The sequence below is a fragment of the Salvelinus fontinalis genome, chromosome 4, assembly GCF_029448725.1.
Source record: "Salvelinus fontinalis isolate EN_2023a chromosome 4, ASM2944872v1, whole genome shotgun sequence".
In the NCBI taxonomy this organism is placed as follows: Eukaryota; Metazoa; Chordata; class Actinopteri; order Salmoniformes; family Salmonidae; genus Salvelinus; species Salvelinus fontinalis.
Genome location: NC_074668.1, coordinates 25,095,217 through 25,119,211, shown reverse-complemented (window position 1 = coordinate 25,119,211; position 23,995 = coordinate 25,095,217). Strand labels below are relative to the sequence as shown.

General features: G+C 46.3%; 1 protein-coding gene across 1 annotated transcript in view; it reads left to right on the top strand.

The window, feature by feature from the left end:
• LOC129853430 (cotranscriptional regulator FAM172A-like) overlaps positions 1-23,995 on the top strand; it is a 363,623-nt gene that overhangs the window by 23,344 nt on the left and 316,284 nt on the right. The window contains exon 5 of the mRNA XM_055919456.1: positions 18,335-18,397. Coding sequence (XP_055775431.1) covers positions 18,335-18,397 — 63 coding nt within the window. The remainder of the gene's footprint in view (positions 1-18,334; positions 18,398-23,995) is intronic.

Below are 23,995 nucleotides of genomic sequence, written 5' to 3'. Positions count from 1 at the left end.
TGTTGAAGAGGGTGGGGCTTAAGCTGCATCCCTGTCTCACGCCATGACCCTGTTTTTACCTATTTTAACCGCACACTTGCGGTTTGTGTTAATGGATTTTATAATGTATGTTTTTTCCCCAACACCACTTTCCATCAGTTTGTGTAACAGACCCTCATAACAAATGGAGTCAAAGGCTTTTTTTAAATCAACAAAGCATGAGAAGACTTTGCCTTTGTTTTGGTGTGTTTGTTTTCCAATTAGGGTGTGCAGGGTGAATACGTGGTCTGTCGTACGATAATTTGGTAAAAAACAAATTTGACATTTGCTGAGTACATTATTTTCAGTAAGGAAATGTACAAGTCTGCTGTTAATGATTATGCAGAGGATTTTCACAAGGAAAATCCTCTCTCTCCCTCCACTGTATTTGTGGTTGGTACATCCCTTCATACAGTTGAAGAACTCAAAGCCCCTTTTTACCACCAGTGGGTCTTGTGTACTTTACATGCAGTTTAATTTAGCCAATGAACAGTAAATATTGAGTGTATGTGTAGTTAAACACACATACAGAGAGGGAACAGTAGGCCTCTACACTACTGTTTTCCTGTTAGCTGGCACCAGGGCGTGCGAAGGCAACGGCGAGCCCTCACACCCGTGTCAGTCACGGCTGTTTTGTTTGGAATTTAAGAGGAGTAAAATAGCAGCTGTCTTTCTTGATTTATCACTTCTCATCACTCCTCAAACCCCACAGCACGGCTGGAGGAGAGGGAGGGAGTGAGGCAGAGAGGCAGGCAGGGAGTGAGGCAGAGAGGGAGGCAGAGAGAGAGAGAGGCGGAAAGCAGGGAAGTGGGACGCAGAGAGAGGGGGGGTGGAGAGAGGTGCCGCGAACAGGGGGTAGGGGGGAGGCGGAGAGAGGGGGAGGCAGAGAGAGAGGGGGAGGCAGAGAGAGAGGGGGAGGCAGAGAGAGAGGGGGAGGCAGAGAGAGAGGGGGAGGCAGAGAGAGAGGGGGAGGCAGAGAGAGAGGGGGACGCAGAGAGAGAGGGGGACGCAGAGAGAGAGGGGGACGCAGAGAGAGAGGGGGAGGCAGAGAGGGGGAGGCAGAGAGGGGTACGCAGAGAGAGGCAACGAGAGAGAGAAGACGGGGAGGGAGGCAAAGAGGGGGAGGGAGTGAGGGAGGCAGAAAAGGTGAGTGAGTGAGTGAGGCAGGGAGTGAGTGAGTGAGTGAGTGAGGCAGGGAGGGAGGGCGGGAGTGAGGGAGGGCGAGAGTGAGTCAGGCAGGAAGGGAGTGAGGTAGGGAGGAAGAGAGAGAGGAGCAGGCGGAAAGGGGGAGAGTGGGAGGCGGAGGGGAAGATGAGGAGGCGGAGTGGGTGAGGGAGTGAAGGAGGGAGGGAGTGTGTGAGGCAGTGACTGAGGGAGTGAGGCAGGGAGGCAGAGGGGGCGGTGGGAAGGGGGAAAGTCGGAGGCAGAGAGAGGGGTGGAGAGAGGGGAAGCAAAGAGGGGGTAGGGGGGAGGCAGATAGGCGGAGAGAGGGGAAGGCAGAGAGGCAGAGAAGACAGGCAACAAGAGAGAGAAGAGGGGGGGAGGCAAAGATGGGGAGGGAGTGAGGGAGGCAGAGAGGGTGAGGGAGTGAAGGAGGGAGTGAGTGAGGCAGTGACTGAGGCAGGGAGGGAGTGAGTCAGGCAGGGAGTGAGGCAGGGAGGAAGAGCGAGAGAGGGGCAGGCGGAAAGGAGGAGAGAGAGAGGGGGAGGGAGGGAGGGAGGCAGGGAGGAAGAGAGGGGCAGGCGGAAAGGGGGAGAGGGGGGAGGGAAGCGGAGAGAGGCGGAGGGAAGCGGAGAGAGGCGGAGGGAAGCGGAGAGAGGCGGAGGGAAGCGGAGAGAGGCGGAGGGAAGCGGACAGAGGCGGAGGGAAGCGGAGAGAGGCAGAGGGGGGAAGCGGAGAGAGGCAGAGGGGGGAAGCGGAGAGAGGCAGAGGGGGGAAGCGGAGAGAGGCAGAGGGGGGAAGCGGAGAGAGGCAGAGGGGGGAAGCGGAGAGAGGCAGAGGGGGGAAGCGGAGAGAGGCAGAGGGGGGAAGCGGAGAGAGGCAGAGGGGGAAGCGGAGAGAGGCAGAGGGGGGAAGCGGAGAGAGGCAGAGGGGGGAAGCGGAGAGAGGCAGAGGGGGGAAGCGGAGAGAGGCAGAGGGGGGAAGCGGAGAGAGGCAGAGGGGGGAAGCGGAGAGAGGCAGAGGGGGGAAGCGGAGAGAGGCAGAGGGGGGAAGCGGAGAGAGGCAGAGGGGGGAAGCGGAGAGAGGCAGAGGGGGGAAGCGGAGAGAGGCAGAGGGGGGAAGCGGAGAGAGGCAGAGGGGGTAAGCGGAGAGAGGCAGAGGGGGGAAGCGGAGAGAGGCAGAGGGGGGAAGCGGAGAGAGGCAGAGGGGGGAAGCGGAGAGAGGCCGAGGGGGGAAGGTGTGCGGGAGGGAGAAAGGGGAGGGAGGAGAGCCCAATACTATAGAAGTGAATTATCCTTGGGCCGGCTTCTGAGGGTAACACCTGAGGTGATCATTAGGCTGCCATTAAGGATCGCAGCACATACCCAGAGATGAGAGAGTGAGTGTGGAAGGGAGAGAGACAGAGAGAGATGAGACAACGAGAGACAGGGAAGGAAGAGAGAGAGAGATGAGCTTTCACATTTTTCAGCGTGTTTTTACAAAAAGGTAGATTTAGAGTTAGATAAACTTGGATTTTTCGGCGAGGGCATATACAGGATACTACCCTCCACAACATTTTTTATTTTTAACATTTATTTAACTAGGCAAATCAGTTAAGAACCAGTTCTTATGTACAATGACGGCCTAGGAACAGTGCGTTAACTGCCAGATCTGTACCTTGTCAGCTCAGGGATTGGATCCACCAACCTTTCTGTTACTGGCCCAACGGTCTAACCACTAGGCTACATAACCTTCAGTCCATATCAAAACTCCAAACCTACAACCTGATTTTGGACAACATTGCCTGGAAGGATTCCTACTACCAAAGATTTTTATTTCCAAGATATACAGCAAATGCTCTGGTAAACTAACAACAGAAAGCTGAAAACAACCTGGAACTGTTTGAGTGCTGTGTGAGTACTTTTAAAGTCAAGAAGATAAATACATTACAATGATATTTGACTTTATAAGGACTGAATGCTAAGTTAAGGCTACTAAGCTTGCTAGGACAGATATCTGACTGCAACTTCAATTAGCACTGAGGTGTGAAGTGAGAGGTGTCAAAGCCCAAACTCAACAGGGAAGGGACTCGGTGTATGCTAATTTGGTATAGAGCAGACCTAACTCACTCTTCAAATAATTTTACATTTGGCTAGAAATTGAAAAGGAAATGATCTCAACCAAGAAAAATGTCCTCCTGTGTGCTACCTATATCCCCCCACTAGAATCCCCATACTTTAATGAAGACAGCTTCTCCATCCTGGAGGGGGAATCAATCATTTCCAGGCCCAGGTACATGTACTAGTCTGTGGTGATCTAAATACCAGAACAGGACAATAACCTGACACCGTCAGCACACAGGGAGACAAACACCTGCCTGGAGGTGACAGCATTCCCTTCCCCATATGCCCACCTAGGCACAACCACAACAACATAACCAACAAAAACGGGTCACAACTCCAGCAGCTCCGTCGCACACTGGGTATGTATATAGTCAATGTTAGGCTTTGAGTGGACTCCTACGGTAGGTACACCTATAGCTCATCTCTTGGCAGTGGTACTGTAGACTACTTTATCACTGACCTCAACCCAGAGTCTCTGAGTGTTCACAGTCAGCCCACTGACACCCTTATCAGATCACAGCAAAATCACAGTCTACTTGTTCAGAGCAATACTCAATCATGAGGCATCATAGCCAAAGGAACTGAATAATATTAAGAAATGCTATAGATGGAAGGAAAGTACAAATTCCCATTTAGACAAATTCCTGGACAAAACATTCCACTGTAATAGTGAAGGTGTAAACTTGACAGTAGAAACCCTAAACAGTATATTTGACCTCTCAGCTTCCCTATTAAAAAAAAAAAAGTAAAACAGCAAACCTAACAAAATTAACAACAACCACTAGGCTACATAACCTTCAGTCCATATCAAAACTCCAAACCTACAACCTGATTGACGAATGACGAATGGTTTGATGAAGAATGCAAAAACCTAAGAAAAAAAATTGAGAAACCTACCCAACCAAAAACATAGAGACCTGAGTCTGCACCTTCACTATGGCGAATCACTAAAACAATACAGAAATACACTATGGAAAAAGAAGGAACAACTGGTCAGAAATCAGCTCAATGTAATTGAAGAATCCATAGTCCATATCCATAATCCAAACCACTTCTGGGAAATTTGGAAACACTAAACAAACAACAACACAAGAGTTATCTATCCAAAATGGAGCTGTATGGTTAAACCACTTCTCCAATCGTTTTGTGGAGACACCCTATGACAAAGAACAAACAGCAAAAACATACATGATCAAATACAAATCTTAGAATCAAGTATTAAAGACTACCAGAACCCACTGGATTCTCCAATTACATTGAATGAACTACAGGAGAAAATACAAACCCTTCAACCCAAAAAGGCTATACTTAAACTCTTTAACATCATCCTTAGCTCTGACATCTTCCCAATATTTGGAACCAAGGACTAATATCCACAAAAGTGGAGACACTTTTGATCCCAATTTCTACCGTGGGATATTTGTCAACAGCAACCTTGGGAAAATCCTCTGCATTATCATTAACAGCAGACTTGTACATTTCCTTCGTGAAAACAATGTACTAAGCAAATATCAAATTGGCTTTTTACCAAATTACCATACAACAAACCAGGTATTCACCCTGCACACCCTAATTGACAAACAAACCAAAACAAAGGCAAAGTCTTCTCATGCTTTGTTGATTTAAAATAAGCTTTCGACTCAATTTGGCATTAGGGTCTGCTATACAAATTGATGGAAAGTGGTGTTGGGGGAAAAACATACGACATTATGAAATCCATATACACAAACAACAAGTGTGCGGTTAAAATTAGCAAAAAACAAACATTTCTTTCCACAGGGCCGTGGGATGAGACAGGGATGCAGGTTAAGCCCCACCCACTTCAACATATACAGTACCAGTCAAAAGCTTGGACACACCTACTAATTTCAGGGTTTTTCTTAATTTATTCTAATTTCTACAGAATAATAGTGATGACATCAAACTATGAAATAACACATATGGAATCATGTAGTAACCAAAGAAGTGTTAAAAATATATATTTTATATTTGAGATGCTTAGCCAATTCCTAGCCAAAATAGCCAACCTTTGCCTTGATGACAGCTTTGCCCGCTCTTCACATTCTCTCAACCATCTTCATGAGGTAGTCACCTGGAATGCATTTCAATTAACAGGTGTGCCTTGTCAAAAATGTATTTGTGGAATTTATTTTCTTCTTAATGCGTTTGAGCCAATCAGTTGTGTTGTGACAAGGTAGGGGTGGTAGGCTCTATTTTGTAAAAAACCAAGTCCATATTATGGCAAGAAGAGCTCATATAAGCAAAGAGAAACGACGGTCCATTACTTTAAGACATGAAGGTCAGTCAATCGGTAACATTTCAAGAACTTTGAAAGTTCCTTCAAGTGCAGTCGCAAAAAACATCAAGCGCTATGATGAAACTGGCTCTCGTGAAGACCGCCACAGGAAAGGAAGACCCAGAGATACCTCTGCTGCATAGAATACATTCATTAGAGTTACCAGCCCAAATAAATGCTTTACAGAGTTCAAATATCTGACACATCTCTATGTCAACTGTTCAGAGGAGACCACATGAATCAGGTCTTCACGATCGAATTGCTGCAAAGAAACAACTACTAAAGGACCCCAACAAGAAGAAGAGACTTGTTTGGGCAATGGACATTAGACCGGTGGAAATCTGTCCTTTGGTCTGATGATTCCAATTTGAGATTTTGGGTTCCGACCCCCGTGTCTTTGTGAGAGGCAGATTAGGTGAACAGATGATCTCTGCATGTTTGGTTCCCATCGTGAAGCATGGAGGAGGAGGTGTGGGGGTGCTTTGCTGGAGACACTGTTTTGTGATTTATTTAGAATTCAAGGCACTGTTTAACCAGCATGGCTACCACAGCATTCTGCAGCGATATGCCATCACATCTGGTTTGCGCTTAATGGGACTTTCATTTGTTTTTCAACAGGACAATGATCAAACACACCTCCAGGCTGTTTAAGGGCCATTTGACCCAGAAGGAGAGTGATGGAGTGCTGCATCAGATGAACTGGCCTCAACAATCACCCGACCTCAACCCAATTGAGATGGTTTGGGATGAGTTGGACCACAGAGTGAAGGAAAAGCAGCCAACAAGTGCTCAGCATATGTGGGAACTCCTTCAAGACTGTTGGACATTTATTCCAGGTGAAGCTGGTTGAGAGAATGCAAAGAGTTTGTGAAGCTGTCATCAAGGCAAAGGGTGGCTACTTTGAAGAATCTCAAATATAAAATATATTTTGCTTACTACATGATTCCATATGTGTTATTTTATAGTTTTCATGTGGTCACTAATATTCCACAATGTATTAAACAGTTAAAATAAAGGATCACCCTTGAATGAGTAGGTGTTCTGAAGCGTTTGACCAGTAGTGTACATTTTGACTTTTAAATTATTGATATAACATTGAGTAATGAAGAATATAACTTATAAATGCCTCATGAGCTTTGTTCAAGTGTAATTAACCAATTAGAACCCAATATACATTCATATTTTACTCAATTGTTTGTGAATAATGAAAATGTAAACAACCACTGTATATCCTCAAACATGGTTAAAATTTCACATAACAAAATTTAAGAAAACCCTTGAATGAGTAGGTGTGTCCAAACCTTTTACTGGTACTGTATATCAACGTATTGACGAGGGCCCTAAAACAGTCTGCAGCACCCGGCCTCACCCTACTAGAATCTGAAGTCTAATGTCTACTGTTTGCTGATGATCTGGTGCTTCTGTCCCCACTCAAGAAGGGCCTACAGCAGCACCTAGATCTTCTGCACAGATTCTGCCAGACCTGGGCCCTGAGAGTACACCTCAGTAAGACAAAAATAATGGTGTTCCAAAAAATGGTCCACTTGTCCAGGACCACAGATACAAATTCCATCTAAACACAGTTGCCCTAGAGAACACAAAAAACTAGACATACCTCGGACTAAACATCAGCGCCACAGGTAACTTCCACAAAGCTGTGAACGAGCTGAGAGAGAAGGCAAGAAGGGCCTTCTATGCCATCAAAAGGAACATAAAATTAGACATACCAATTAGAATCTGGCAAAAAATTCTTGAATCAGTTATAGAACCCATTGCCCTTTATGGTTGTGTAGTCTGGGGTCCACTCACCAACCAAGAATTCATGAAATGGGACAAACACCAAATTGATACTCTGCCAAAATATCCTCAGTGTACAATGTAAAACACCAAATAATGCATGCAGAGCACAGTTATGCCGATACCAGCTAATTATCAAAATCCAGTAAAGAGCCGTTAAATTCCACAACCACCTAAAAGGAAGCGATTCCTAAACCTTCCAAAGTCATCACCTACAGAAAAATGAACCTGGAGAAGAGCCTCCTAAGCAAGCTGGTCCTGGAGCTCTGTTCACAAACAGACCCCACAGAGCCGCAGGACAGCAACACAATTAGACCCAACCAAAACAAAAAGAAAATTACTTGACACATTGGAAAGACTTAACAAAAAGGTTATGTCGATATAGGACTCGTTTTACTGTGGATATAGATACTGTTGTACCTGTTTCCTCCAGCATCTTCACAAGGTCCTTTGCTGTTCTGGGATTGATTTGCACTTTTCGCAACAAAGGACGTTCATCTCTAGGAGACAGAACGCGTCTCGTTCCTGAGCGGCATGACAGCTGCGTGGTCCAATGGTGTTTATACTTGCGTACTATTGTTTGTACAGATGAACGTGGTACCGTCAGGCGTTTGGAAATTGCTCCCAAGGATAAACCAGACTTTTGGAGGTGTCGTGGCTGAATCAGAATGAGTTGGGTATTATTGATAAGATGTTTTAATTTCATAATATGCTTGTGAGATACTTGTCAATAAAATATTTCCCTTTGGACTATAGGGTTGGCAGTTGCAGTTATCACTTCTGAGTTAGGGCTTAGTCACTTGGGGCCCAGAGAGGTCAGGCTTGTCTTCATATGTCAGTGTATCTGTTAAACCATGTGGTGCTATGTAGAATATCAGAAAGGGAGGAGGACAGAATGGAACATTGTTTTCTTATGGGAATGTGTCTGTAACTATTCCTAAACCATGTGAAGGGATGGTGTTATTAATGGGTAACCAGTTATTTATCTCATACAATGTCTGTACGCCAGTCACTCCCTACTTTTCTCATTGGGGGAAGGAGTATGGCAGTGTTTGGAACCATTGTATGTCCCCTCTGAGGTTGCCCTTATCTTGACCTAGTATATGACCTAAGAGGCTCACTGTCTTTTCTGAGCTTGTCCAGGGGGGGCATATATGGGATATATCAATCCCTCAATTGATATATGCCATTGGATGAGGTAATGTTGTGGTACCAAGCATGAGATTGAAACCTCGTCTTAGGAGACCAAACTGAACGATAATTTATAGCTAATGTTATCTAGCTATGGGATACTCCTCTTTCAAGTAAAAGGTTCTTTGTAAGTTGAGAGGGTTGTATCTTGGCTATAAAAGAAACTAATAATTGTTTTGTAAGGACTCTCAGAGAATTAATTTATAGACACTGAATTGATCTGAGAGTCAAAAGGGCTATGGTGAAGCTCATATATTATTAAAGATGGACTTTATAATATAACTCTGACTTGTGTGTGGTTGGCTCTTATTATTGAGCAATACAGGAAATTACCACGACAGAGGTCTACAATTTTTTTCTGAGGTCTTGGCTGATTTCTTTAGATTTTCCCATGACGTCAGGCAAAGAGGCACTGAGTTTGAAGGTATGCCTTGAAATACATCCACAGGTACACCTCCAATTGGCTCAAATTATGTCAATTAGCCTATCAGAAGCTTCTAAAGCCATGGCATCATTTTCTGGAATTTTCCAAGCTGTTTAAAGGCACAGTCAACTTAGTGTACATTAACTTCTGACCCACTGTAATGGTAATACAGTGAATTATAAGTGAAATAATCTGTCTGTAAACAATTGTTGGAAAAATTACTTGTGTCATGCACAAAATAGATGTCCTAACTAACTTTCCAAAACTATAGTTTGTTAACAAGAAGTTTGTGGAGGGGTTGAAAAACGAGTTTTAATGACTCCAACCTAAGTATATGTAAACTTCCGACTTCAACTGTATATACTCAGTGAGCATAGCCTTGCTTCTGAGAAAGGCCGCTGTAGGCAGATCTGTCTCTCAAGAGAAGACAGTCTATGTGCACACTGCCCACAAAATGAGGTGGAAACTGAGGTGCACTTCCTAACCTCCTGCCCAATGTATGACCATAGTAGAGACATATATTTCCCTCAGATTACACAGATCCACAAATATTTAGAAAACAAAATCAATTTCGATAAACTCTCATATCTATTGGATGAAATACCACAGTGTGAAATGCTCCCATCACTTCAGCGAGATTTATGATCTGTTGCCACAAGAAAAGGGCAACCAGTGAAGAACAACCACCATTGTAAATACAACCCATATTTGCTTATTTTCCCTTTTGTACTTTAAACATTTGCCCCATAATATGACATTTGAAATATCTTTATTCTTTTGGAACTTCTGTGAGTCGAATGTTCACTGTAAATGTTTTTAACTTTTGTGTATTATCTACTTTACTTGCTTTGGCAATGTTAACATATGTTTCCCATGCCAATAAAGCCCTCAAATTGAAATTGAATTGAGAGAGATGAGACTCCATGCAGACAACCCCCCCCCCCCCCCCCCCCCCACTCTCTCCAGAGAGCAAACTTCCCCCAGACACAGGCACAACACATGGGACCTTGTGGGATTTTCGATGGGAGTGCATCAGCTTTGTTCCTCCATATACCCCACTGTTAAAAAAAAGGAGCGAGAGCGAGAGAGGGGGACTATTTTAATTCTCAGCCTGTTAGACAAACCAAACCTTAAAATAAACCCTATCCTTCCTTACCCTCTCTCGTTTTCACTCTTCCTCTCTTTCAATCTCTATCTGTCTCTATTTATCTCTCTCTCTCCTCCCTATTCTCTCCTCCATTTCTCTCTCTCTTTCTCTGTATTCTTTCTTTCTCGTCCCTCCTTTTTCCTCCCTCTTTCTTTCTCTCTTTCTCCCTCTTTCTTTCTCTCTCTCTTTCTATCTCTCTCTATTTATCTCTTTCTCTCTCACTCTCTTTCTGTATTTTTTTTGTTTGGGGGATTTTCTTCCTCTTTCTATTCTTCCATAAAGAAGAAGAATCCTTTCTTTTCTGGGCACTGTCACTGTAACCGTGCAGAGTGCTCACTTTCATTATGTAAACAGCTTTGATGTCAACGCCGTGTGCCTACTCTCTGGATAAGTGGCTTTTAAAGAGAACTCCGGCCGACAGATTCACAGTCAGCCTGCTCTCCTCTGTGTGTGTCTGTCTGTGTGTGTGTGTGTCTGTGAAGTGTGATGTAGAGAGACGGTTAAACCAACCAGTACAGTGTGTAGAGGTCACTCCACCATTCCTCAGGCCTGTTCCATAGCCACCTGTTATCTATGTTTAGGCTCTGGTCAGACCCAGGGTAACCCTCACCCCCTCCTCTCCTCCCACCCCCATATGCGGGTAACCCTCACCCCACACCCATGTCCAGCAGATCTTCTCCTTATCGCCTTAAGAGCGGTCAGCCGGACCAAGCATGTGTGGAGTAATCAGAGATCATTACACACATACAGTGTGGGAGGTCTGGATACCCCCTCTCTCCATCCCTCTCTTCCTCTCTCCCCCTTTTCCTCCCTCTCTCTGAGGGAGTCCCTTCCCAGTTTGAATAGGGTTTTTCCACCAGCGGCGTTTACAAACAGATGGACTTCCGGACACAGTGGTTTTCATTAAGGTCTTAGCCAGGGTGGTGGTGAGAGGAGGGGGGGCAGTAGAGAGAAGAGGGGTAGGAGAAGTGTTTTTGGATGCGCGGGGGGGGGTTGTTTACTCTCGCCCATCCAGTGAAAAACGGTTGGTCAAGGCCAGTCGTCCACCCTCCCTTCCTCTCTACCCCAGTTGGAGCTCACACCGACAACACACACGCTCCCTTGGATTACCTCTCTCTTCCCCCCGCCCTCACCCTTCCCTCCCCCACAGACTGATCTTTCCTGGAAGGTCTTTCCTTCCTCTCTGCTCCTCCTGGGTCACCGGGGGGGTCACCACAACACTTCCCCTAACCACACAGACCCCCAGAGAAAGGGAGAAGGAAGGGTGAGCCTCTCGCCATGCTGTCGTACAGCTGTGGCATTCACACTCGTTTTGATACGTATGCCACATTGAGTAGTTTAAGTAATACTGGCAGTGTTACCAAAGAGGATTTAAATAAAGAGGCCTAGAAACTGCTTCTCCAGTAGAAATTCCCAATCACGCTTGTAGGTGATGTCATAGCGACTTTAGCTAGCACAGCTCATGCGCAGAAACATGTCATCGGATCTAAAGGTCGTTTTGCACTGAACTGCTAATGTGCAGGCCGTCAAATCAAAGTTACTTCCTGAGGTTTTAGTAATGACAGTTCAGCTACTGAAGACGTTGGCGCCAATCTAGGTTTTGCCTTTAGTGTTTGAGAAAATTAACCACTAAGGACACATTTACTTCTCCCATTGATTTGCCAAACCCCGGTCTGTTCTGCGAAGTCTGCTTTGTGAGGCATTCCTATAAGTATTAGCCTGTTAGGCCTCTGGGTTTGAAACCGCTATGTTATTACACTTTTTGACATTTTTTTTTCCCTCAGCCAAATGTCCCCAATCCCTGTCAGTGGGAGTGCACAGCATCATCCTCAGCAGCACCAGCAGCCAGCCAGACCCAGACAGACAGAGCTCCAGGGAGAGAGAGACACAGAACCACTTAGCACTACCTGCAGGGCCAGGCCTTTCATTATGGGACTAATAACACAGTGTTAATGATGTGACAAAGTGGTGGAGCCCATTCTGCTGATTGGCTGCAAAAACCGCATTAGACAGGCGGAGGCTGAGACCCACGCAGGGATGGTAGACATTTTCTCTTGCAGCTTTTCTTGTAGTGCGTGTGTATGTGTGCGAGTCTTTGCCTGTGTGTGCGCATCTTTGTCTGTGTGTGCGCGTCTTTGCCTGTGTGTGCGCATCTTTGCCTGTGTGTGCGCGTCTTTGCCTGTGTGTGCGCATCTTTGCCTGTGTGTGCGCGTCTTTGCCTGTGTGTGTGCGTCTTTGCCTGTGTGTGCGCATCTTTGCCTGTGTGTGCGCATCTTTGCCTGTGTGTGTGTGCATCTTTCCCTGTGTTTGCGGTTGTGTTTGCGCGTCTTTGCCTGTGTGTGCGCATCTTTACCTGTGTGTGCGAGTCTTTGCCTGTGTGTGTGCGTCTTTGCCTGTGTGTGCGCATCTTTGCCTGTGTGTGTGTGTGCATCTTTCCCTGTGTTTGCGGTTGTGTTTGCCTGTGTGTGTGCGTCTTTGCCTGTGTGTGCGCATCTTTGCCTGTGTGTGTGCGCATCTTTGCCTGTGTGTGTGTGCATCTTTGCCTGTGTGTGTGGGTGTGTTTGCGGTTGTGTTTGCCTGTGTGTGCGGGTGTGTGTGGTGGTTAACAGCTCCCATCAGCAGATTATGTTTTGACTCTGTGGCTACGTCTGTGGGGTTTATGGCTACGTGTGTGGGGTTTGTGGCTACGTGTGTGGGGTTTGTGGCTACGTGTGTGGGGTTTGTGGCTACGTGTGTGGGGTTTGTGGCTACGTGTGTGGGGTTTGTGGCTACGTGTGTGGGGTTTCTGGCTACATGCTTCCAGTTGAAGCTCGCATCCGCTACAAGACCATGGTGCTTGCCTACCGAGCTGTGAGGGGAACGACACCTCCGTACCTTCAGGCTCTGATCAGGCCATACACCCAAACAAGGACACTGCGTTCATCCACCTCTGGCCTGCTCGCCACCCTACCTCTGAGGAAGTACAGTTCCCGCTCAGCCCAGTCAAAACTGTTCGCTGCTCTGGCACCCCAATGGTGGAACAAACTCCCTCACGACGCCAGGTCAGCGGAGTCAATCACCACCTTCCGGAGACACGTGAAACCCCACCTCTTTAAGGAATACCTAGGATAGGATAAAGTAATCCTTCTAACCCCCCCCCCCCCCCCCCTTAAAAGATTTAGATGCACTATTGTAAAGTGGTTGTTCCACTGGATATCATAAGGTGAATGCACCAATTTGTAAGTCGCTCTGGATAAGAGCGTCTGCTAAATGACTTAAATGTAAATGTAAATGTATGGGGTTTGTGGCTACGTGTGTGGGGTTTGTGGCTACGTCTGTGGGGTTTGTTATTGTGGGCTTGTGTGTGGACTCCAAGGTTCTCTCTCTCTCTCTGTCTCATTTATATATATGTATCTGTCTGGGCCTGGAGTGATACTGATCTCAGAGCTGTGCTTCCTCATCTGACTACAATCAGCAAGCCCCTTTATCCTGACCCTAGGCCTGTCTGTCAACCTGATCAAAGACCTCTGTGTAGCCGTTGGCTGACGAGTTCACACACACATACATAGATACACACACACACACACACACACACACACATAACAGCACATATTCACTATGCTTCATACATGCTATAGCCTACATATGCGTACACACACACACACACACACACACACACACACACACACACACACACACACACACACACATAACAGCACATATTCACTATGCTTCATACATGCTATTGCCTACATATGCGTACACACACACATACGTTCATTCTCTCAGTCCACCTCCCCCACCTCCGTCATCCTTCTCTTTTTCCATATCAGATAGTTCTCTGGCCACCTGAGGTGCTGAACAAATAATGTAGCACAAATTACATTTCCTGCAAGGCTGATTGATGTCATTAAACACCTGCATTTTGAGCCCCGCGATCATTTCAGTCTTCATCAGGGAGTCTGACATTTCAGTGAATTAGCTGACTCGGGCCGGCCTATATTTTTTAGTGTTCAGAGCATTCCTCATCCAGCAGGTCATCTCATTTGGTTTCTCCGCCGGCCTGTGATTGGCTACTCACTCCTAATCATGGCATCATTTGTCCATAATGTGATTCTTTAGACACATAATCAGGTTAGCAACGAGTTTCCAGAGCATGTGGTTATCATGACTGGTATAAGCCTTTTCCCTCTGACTTTAGTTAGAGGAGACTGTGGGCTTTGAATACAGAAGCTCAGGTATTTGGTTAACACTAGTAGGGGTTGAAACACCCAAACAGACGAGTGGACAGACGAGTATAGGGCACAATATTCGACTGAAATTTTGCGGATGGGGAGAGAAGGTGGAGGACAAGGCTTGATGCGCTGGGCATCTTGTTATGACATGTATGTTCTGAATTAGGTCCACAGAATTATACCTACAGAGGAGCGTCTTCTATGAAGGAACTTTGAATGTCCTTGAACTTCAGAGAGTGAGTTTTGCGTTGGACCAGCTAGTAATAACCTTCTGTGTGCAGAGTGGCACCAGAATTAAAATACAAACACATCTTACTTGTTTATAAATCCAATGCAACGGGATCACTATAGTATCATTTGCCTAAACATTAGCCTGTTACCATCGTTAATCAATGCTATCAGTCTGAAAGAAGTAGCTGTTAAAAAGACACACTAGTCTCTACAAGGCAGAATGTTGAATACATTTCTATTTGAAGTTACTTTACCGGTTGTACTTTTGGAGGTAGGATGTGGAGATAGGGTATCCACAGGAAAGTGTTGTTTACCCGACTTTTCGTGGCGCCGGTAGGTTCTGTCAGTCTCGTGGCTCATTGCATGTGATGCACAATATGTAAACAATAGCCAAACTTCGCCAAACGTAGTCAACAGAAGCGCGTTTTCTCGCAGTCAGCTGAAAGTGTTTGCCGTTCGGTCTGTGATTCGATTAGGTTCGGCCATATTGTGCAGGTGTTTGTCACGGGTGAATTGCATAAGTATTGAAGTACAAACCAATATATAGACCAGCGTACTGAAAGTTGTGATAATAACGCTGCTCTGTGGACATTTTTTTAACATTTTCGAACAGTAGAAGGACAAACCACACAGAAAATCGGTAGAGTAAGTTTAAATGTCATTTTATCCTACATACTGGCTTGTAAGGAACATTTACAAAAATGTTCACACAAATGTCTCCGGCTGTATATAGCAATTGATTATGCATTACAGCCTGATTAATCAGACTATTGTATCCTTACCTAGCATTGAAACGAAAAATCCATTCGTATCTAATTAAAAATCTCTCTCCCTAATTTCTGAATCACGCTTGTAACGTCAGTAGGCTACCAGACTACGCTTCGTAGGGGGAGGGGCAGGTTGCCTACACACGTACTGCCAAAGATTTTCAGCTTTACATTTTGAAGGCTTTGCAAATGCGTCTTGTTGTGTTTTTTGTGCGACTGGAAAATAATGCCCTGGATGTAAAATACCGTTTTTAACCGGTTCCCGTGCTTTTAAAATAACGGTTCTGTTCCGGAATAGTATAGATCACTTTCATTCCTGATTCTGATTCTGTTCTTCGAAAAAATGTAATTATTTTACAGTTCTGTTCCATGAACCAGTTCCAACCCCTGCTCTGTATGTTGTGTAGTATTGTATCCCTTGACTATCCCCGACCCAGTCCCTGCTGTCATAGACTGGTAGCCTGGTCCCAGATCGGTTTGTGCTGTCATGTTTTGCATGGTAAGGAGTGGACATGATAGCACAAACAGATCTGGGACCCGGCTAATAGACTGGTAGTTTTGGTGTATGAACCAGGTGTTGTTTTAGTAGTTTTTACTTATGGAGAATTCAGGCTTTCTAACCAGGTTGAAATATATGGGCCGTGTGACAGTGTGAGGGCCCAATCTCTCTGACTGTGTGTTTGTGTGTGTGCATGCGTGTTTATGTCATCAAGCCAAGGGCTTGGACACGCTCTGCCTCCATGGTGCCCCTGGTGCTGGTTTCCTGTGGGTCTGGCTGCCTCTAAAGAGTCCAGCTAAAGCTAACATAAACACAGAGGGGCCTAGCTTTGGACTTTCCAGCTGTCCCTGTGGTCACAGCAGACACGTCCCCATCTGACGCCACAGACCTCAGCCACACCACACCACACCACTCACCCCTGTCCTCGTCTGCCCGGGTGGGCCACTACACCACAGCACCGCCATGCCATTCTATGCCAGGCTGGGCACGTTTAATAAATACCCCAGTAATTACCCCAATACCCCCAACCCCTGATTCTTACAGCTGAGGTCATTATCTTCCACTACAAACACGCCAAAACACAACAGACAGAAAGTCTCCTCCTCTCTCATCCTTCTCTCATCCACTTCCCACAAAAACAACCTCTCCACAAAAACCCTTATGTTTTCAGCTGCCGAGAAGCAAGAAAAAAAAGAAAAGAAAAAGAAAAGAGAGTTGTTGATGTCATTGAACCATGTAGCTGTTGGCTGGGGGTTAAGGTTACACTGTGTACAAGTTCCTTAGTGCTGTGGCTGGGGATAAACATACCTTACATCAACACTGTAACCACACACTCCCTTGGCTTCCATTCCCCCACATCGGGACTGCACTGAGCTTGAAGAGCACAGCATGGCCAACTCCAGACACTTTCAATTATCTCACACATACAGTTTTGCCTGCCTGGCGGTCTAATAGTACTGCCTGTCTAGGGGCCTAATAGTACTTCCTGTTTAGGGGCCTAATAGTACTGCCTTTCTGTCTAGCGGCCTAGTAGTACTGCCTGTCTAGGGGCCTAATAGTACTTCCTGTTTAGGGGCCTAATAGTACTGCCTTTCTGTCTAGCGGCCTAATAGTACTGCCTGTCTAGGGGCCTAATAGTACTTCCTGTTTAGGGGCCTAATAGTACTGCCTTTCTGTCTAGCGGCCTAGTAGTACTGCCTGTCTAGGGGCCTAATAGTACTTCCTGTTTAGGGGCCTAATAGTACTTCCTGTTTAGGGGCCTAATAGTACTGCCTGTCTGTCTAGCGGCCTAATAGTACTGCCTGTCTAGGGGCCTAATAGTACTGGTTGCCTGTCTAGGGGCCTAATAGTACTGCCTGCCTGTCTAGGGGCCTAATAGTACTGCCTGCCTGTCTAGGGGCCTAATAGTACTGCCTGTCTAGGGGTCTAATAGTACTTCCTGTTTAGGGGCCTAATAGTACTGCCTGTCTGTCTAGCGGCCTAATAGTAATGCCTGTCTAGGGGCCTAATAGTACTGCTTGCCTGTCGAGGGGCCTAATAGTACTTCCTGTCTAGGGGCCTAATATTACTTCCTGTTTAGGGCCCTAATAGTACTGCCTGCCTGCCTAGCGGTGTAATAGTACTGCCTGTCTGTCTAGGGGCCTAATAGTACTGCCTGCCTGTCTAGGGGCCTAATAGTGCTGCCTGTCTAGGGGCCTAATAGTACTTCCTGTTTAGGAGCCTAATAGTACTGCCTGTCTGTCTAGCGGCCTAATAGTACTGCCTGTCTAGGGGCCTAATAGTACTGCTTGCCTGTCGAGGGGCCTAATAGTACTTCCTGTTTAGGGGCCTAATAGTACTGCCTGCCTGCCTAGCGGCGTAATAGTACTGCCTGTCTAGGGGCCTAATAGTACTGCCTGCCTGTCTAGGGGCCTAATAGTACTGCCTGTCTAGGGGCCTAATAGTACTGCCTGCCTGTCTGTCTAGGGGCCTAATAATACTGCCTGCCTGTCTAGGGGCCTAATAGTACTGCCTGCCTGCCTGTCTAGGGGCCTAATAGTATTGCCTGCCTGTCTAGGGGCCTAATAGTACTGCCTGCCTGTCTAGCGGCCTAATAGTACTGCCTGCCTGTCTAGGGGCCTAATAGTACTGCCTGTTTAGGGGCCTAATGGTACTGCCTGTCTGTTTAGGGGCCTAATAATACTGCCCGCCTGTCTAGGGGCCTAATAGTACTGCCTGTCTGTCTAGGGGGCTAACAGTACTGCCTGTCTAGGGGCCTAATATTTTTGCCTGTCTGTCTAGGGGCCTAATAGATATACACTGTATATATGAACAAAACCAAAGTCCATTATTCTTTACTCATAGCCTGCATACTGTTCTTCATTGTTGTGTTGCTGTACAGGGATTTGTAACTGACATCAACATGAGATGTAACTTACACTGTATCATTGGTGTGTTTGCGGCGTTGTTAGTTGCAAATAAAGATGTCTGTTTTTGTTTGTCTTTCAGATCGTTACACAGTATGTTTATGAACTGTTGAAGAAGTGTAATATGACGAAAGTAATCTTGCCAGTAAGTATCACGAGGGGAAAACGACGCATTTAATTCATGCCCTTGAAGATTATAGGGTTATTCATGTGAAAATTGGCCTAAATGCTCCGGCTTCTGACAATGATTATGATATTAAGTGTCCCATGAAAACAAGGATTGGAGAGGGGGAATAAGCTTTTCCAGCTCTCTCTCTTTGTCCAAAAATGTCTCAACAAATGAACTCTATTGCGATACACCGTCTCAGAGTCTGAAAAGCTGTTGCTTAATCTGTTTTGGATTCAAATGCACTCAAGTATTTGCTGTCAGGAGTGTATTCTAGTGTATTCTTGCTCTGTCTCTCTGCTCATTCAACACAAAAAAAGTCTGTTGCTTTAAAAAAAAAAAAGGAAGCCCCTTTTTCTCCCCAATTTCGTGGTATCCAATTGTTAGTAGTTACTTTCTTGTCTCATCGCTGCAAATCGAGAGCCATGCGTCCTCCGAAACACAACCCAACCAAGCCGCACTGCTTCTTAACACAGTGCGCATCCAACCCGGAAGCCAGCCGCACCAATGTGACGGAAGAAAACACCATACACCTAGCAACCTGGTCAGCGTGCAATGCGCCCGGCCCGCCACAGGAGTCACTAGTGTGCGATGAGACAAGGATATCCCTACCGGCCAAACCCTCCCTAACCCGGACGACGCTAGGCCAATTGTGCGTCGCCCCATGGGCCTCCCGGTCTCGGCCGGCTGCGACAGCCTGTTAACGAATCCAGAGTCTCTGGTGGCACAGCTAGCACTGCGATGCAGTGCCTTTTTAATGTATTTTATTTCACCTTTATTTAACCAGGTAGGCAAGTTGAGAACAAGTTCTCATTTACAATTGCGACCTGGCCAAGATAAAGCAATGCAGTTCGACACATACAACAACACAGAGTTACACATGGAGTAAAACAAACTTACAGTCAATAATACAGTAGAAAAAATAAGTATATACAATGTGAGCAAATGAGGTGAGATAAGGGAGGTAAAGGCAAAAAAAACACACAAAAAAACATAGTGGCGAAGTAAATACAATATAGCAAGTAAAACACTGGAATGGTAGATTTGCAGTGGAAATAATGGGGTGCAAAGGAGCAAAATAAATAAATACAGTAGAGGGAGAGGGAGTTTTTTGGGCTAAATTATAGATGGGCTATGTACAGGTGCAGTAATCTGTGAGCTGCTCTGACAGCTGGTGCTTAATGCTAGTGAGGGAGATAAGTGTTTCCAGTTTCAGAGATTTTTGTAGTTTATTCCAGTCATTCCAGCCTTAGACCACTGCACCACCCGGGAGGGCCTGTTGCCTTTCTTTTGAAGGAAAATGGGTTTGTCCTTTCATTTTTAGCTTGGATAATTTTTCTAGCTCTATTTCTAGTGGATTTTTTGGACCTGTGTTGTCCTGGCGCAGAGAGTAACAATATCTATAAATCACCAAGGTAACCCAGGAGCCAGTTTCATTACACACTTTTCAACTTTTATCTGCTTGCCCTATTTTTCTCTTTATTCCCATGGAATATTGCTCTGTTCTTCTTGTGTGTGTGTGGTAGTGGTGGGTCTGTCCACCTGCGTCCAGTTGAACTTGTGACCACAGATTTGAAACAGATTAACCAGGGCCAAGTATAGAAGGAGGGAACGAGAGAAAAAAGGAGAGGAAAAGGCCGAGATCTCTCCCCCTCACTTTTCTTTGTCTGCTTGGATTAAGTTCCTGTAGCTGCCACCCATGGTTTTTATGGACAGTGTGTGTCTCCTTAGAGATGCCTCTGGCATACTGGGGACCACATCCATCCAAGGGGTGGAGGGCAGTCAAGGACACACACACGCGCAGGCAGATGCGCACACACATTTGTGAAAGACTTATTTGTTACTATGGAGTATGTCAGACTCTAATAAAACTGTGCAAACAGGGCAAGGCTGTACTTCAACAAAATAAGTTTCATATATTTAGTTTTATATTACACTGAAACGGCGATACTGTGTGGTGTAACCAGGTGGATGTGCTGATGTCATGTCCAACCCTGCCAAGCTGCTGGTGCTCATCCAGGGGGACGGAGTGGTGCGGGCCGGCCAGTGGGCACGACGCCTCATCATCAACCAAGACCTGAACTCAGGGACACAGATCCCCTTCATCAACCGCGCCAAGGAGGTAGAGGCCCCACACCGCCCGGGGGCTACCCAGCCAGGGTTAGAGGGGTGTGAGGGTGGCAGGGTGGTTGGGGTCACCATGGGATGGCTCTGCAGGTTCTGTTTATGTATGATAGCCTGGTTGGTTAGGGTTGTGTTAGGGCGTGGCAACATGGTTGGTTATGGTTGTGTTAGGGCGTTGTTACCTATGGCAACCTGGTTGGTTAGGGTTGTGTTAGGGCGCTGTTACCTATGGCAACCTGGTTGGTTAGGGCGTTGTTACCTATGGTAACCTGGTTGTGTTAGGGCGTTGTTACCTATGGTAACCTGGTTGTGTTAGAGCGTTGTTACCTATGGTAACCTGGTTGTGTTAGGGCGTTGTTACCTATGGTAACCTGGTTGTGTTAGGGCGTTGTTACCTATGGTAACCTGGTTGTGTTAGGGCGTTGTTACCTATGGTAACCTGGTTGTGTTAGGGCGTTGTTACCTATGGTAACCTGGTTGTGTTAGGGCGTTGTTACCTATGGTAACCTGGTTGTGTTAGGGCGTTGTTACCTATGGTAACCTGGTTGTGTTAGGGCGTTGTTACCTATGGTAACCTGGTTGTGTTAGGGCGTTGTTACCTATGGTAACCTGGTTGTGTTAGGGCGTTGTTACCTATGGTAACCTGGTTGGTTAGGGTTGTGTTAGGGCGTTGTTACCTATGGTAACCTGGTTAGTTTGGGTTGTGTTAGGGCGTTGTTACCTATGGTAACCTGGTTGGTTAGGGTTGTGTTAGGGCGTTGTTACCTATGGTAACCTGGTTAGTTTGGGTTGTGTTAGGGCGTTGTTACCTATGGTAACCTGGTTGGTTAGGGCGTTGTTACCTATGGTAACCTGGTTGTGTTAGGGCGTTGTTACCTATGGTAACCTGGTTGTGTTAGGGCGTTGTTACCTATGGTAACCTGGTTGTGTTAGGGCGTTGTTACCTATGGTAACCTAGTTGGTTAGGGTTGTGTTAGGGTGTTGTTACCTATCTCTAAATCCAAGATGGCGTAGCAGTCAGATGTCCATTGTCCTTGTCTTGTCCCGTGTATATATATTTTTCTTCGCATATCTTTTTTATATATATATTATTTTCTTCTTAAAAACTCAACTTCAAAACACTCTCCTGCAACCCACCTCACCAAATGTGGTGCGGATCTGTTTTTTTTCTTCCTCAAAAGTATTATTCACCTCGTATCCGAAATCTACAACAGAAGCTAACAAGCTAACCAGAAGTTAGCCAGCTCACAAGCTAACGTTAGTAGCTAACGTTAATAGTTCAGCTAACCACAGCTAGCGCTCATCAGCTATCCTTTAGCTCGGAAAACTATTGCCAGTTTTGTACAACGCGACTCAGACCAGAGCATACCAGACCTATTTTTCTCTCCATATCCCCGGATTTTTACCTCAAGCTCTGGACATTTACACCTGGATCTTGCAGCTAACTAGCTGCTATCCGAGTGACTATCGGCTAACATCAATTCCGGAGCAAACACCAATTATCCCGGAGCCAGCCAGCTGAAGAGTGCCATCAGCCACTCCTGGGCTACAATCACCTATCCGGACCCGTTTTACTGCCGATGCGGAGCCCCACCGGGCCTTCACGACTGGGATACCGACGTTATCTGCCCGAGGGAGTATTTCAACCGGCCCCTCCATCGCGACGTAACCTGAACGTCCATATACTAACTGCGGCCCGCTAATCGTTAGCTGTCTTGAGCATATCGGCTGCTATCAGAACAGGTCTATCGAACAATCCTCTTAGGCCACTATAACTATTTTGACAACTGGATTGGTCCCCTCTACCACACGGAACCCCACTAATCTACCGACGGAATTGCACGGCGTGGCTAAAAACAGACCTCCATCTTCTGCTAGCTTGCTACCCATGACTAGCTGTCTGAATCATGAAGCTAGCACCAGTTAGCAAACACAATTCTACAACTCACAACCTCTCTTTCGCCACCGCCATCCGGCTTGGATTCTCTGTCGACACGACCACGTCTGGTCTGCAGACAAATACCCCATCCGCTGTGCCCTCAACCGGCCTCCGTCTGAGCAGACCCCCTCCGTCTGAGCAGACCACCCCCCCCGGGCTACTAACTTTAAACGCCGCGGGCTAGCTTAGTGGAGGCCTCACTACTTCATCTACGGCTGGCCCCTGGACACTATGATCACTTGGCTACATAGCTTATGTCTGCTTGACTGTCCATTAATTCACGGTACTCCATTCTGTTTATTTGTGTTTTATCTGTCGGCTCTGTGCCTTAACTCAGGATCTGTGTGTAGTTAATCCGACCCTCTCTGCCCAGTCGTCGCCATTTTTTACCTTCTGTTGCTGTGTTAGCCGACTAGCTGCTGTTATCTGACCTGCTGTTTTAGCTAGCTCTCCCAATCATGACCTGCAATCACTTTATGCCTTATTGTATGTCTCTCTCAAATATCAATATGCCTTGCATACTGTTGTTCAGGCTAGTTATCATTGTTTTGGTTTGCAATGGACCCCGTAGTTCCACTCTCCGTACCTCTGATACCTCCTTTGTCCCACCCCCCACACATGCGGTGACCTCACCCATTGAGACCAGCATGTCCAGAGATACAACCTCTCTTATCATCACCCAGTGCCTGGGCTTGCCTCCGCTGTACCCGTGCCCCACCATACCCTGGTCTGCACATTATGCCCAGAATCTATTCTACCACGCCCATAAATCTGCTCCTTTTATTCCTTGTCACCAACGCTCTAGGCGACCAGTTTTGATAGCCTTTAGCCGCACCCTCATCCTACTGCTCCTCTGTTCCTCGGGTGATTTGGAGGTAAACCCAGGCCCTGCATGTCCCCAGTCACCCTCATTTGTTGACTTCTGTGACGAAAAAGCCTTGGCCTCATGCATGTCAACATCAGAAGCCTCCTGCCTAAGTTTGCCTTACTCACCGCTTTAGCACACTCTGCCAACCCTGATGTCCTTGCCGTGTCTGAATCCTGGCTTAGGAAGGCCACCAAAAACTCTGAGATTTCCATACCCAACTATAACACTTTCCGTCAAGATAGAACTGCCAAAGGGGGAGGAGTTGCAATCTACTGCAGAGATAGCCTGCAAAGTTCTGTCATACTTTCCAAGTCTATGCCCAAACAGTTTGAACTTCTAATTTTAAAAATTAATCTCTCCAGAAATAAGTCTCTCACTGTTGCCGCCTGCTACCGACCCCCCTCAGCTCCCAGCTGTGCCCTGGACACCATCTGTGAATTGATCGCTCCCCATCTAGCTTCAGAGTTTGTTCTGTTAGGTGACCTAAACTGGGATATGCTTAACACCCCGGCAGTCCTACAATCTAAGCTTGATGCCCTCAATCTCACACAAATCATCAAGGAACCCACCAGGTACAACCCCAAATCCGTAAACATGGGCACCCTAATAGACATTATCCTGACCAACTTGCCCTCCAAATACACCT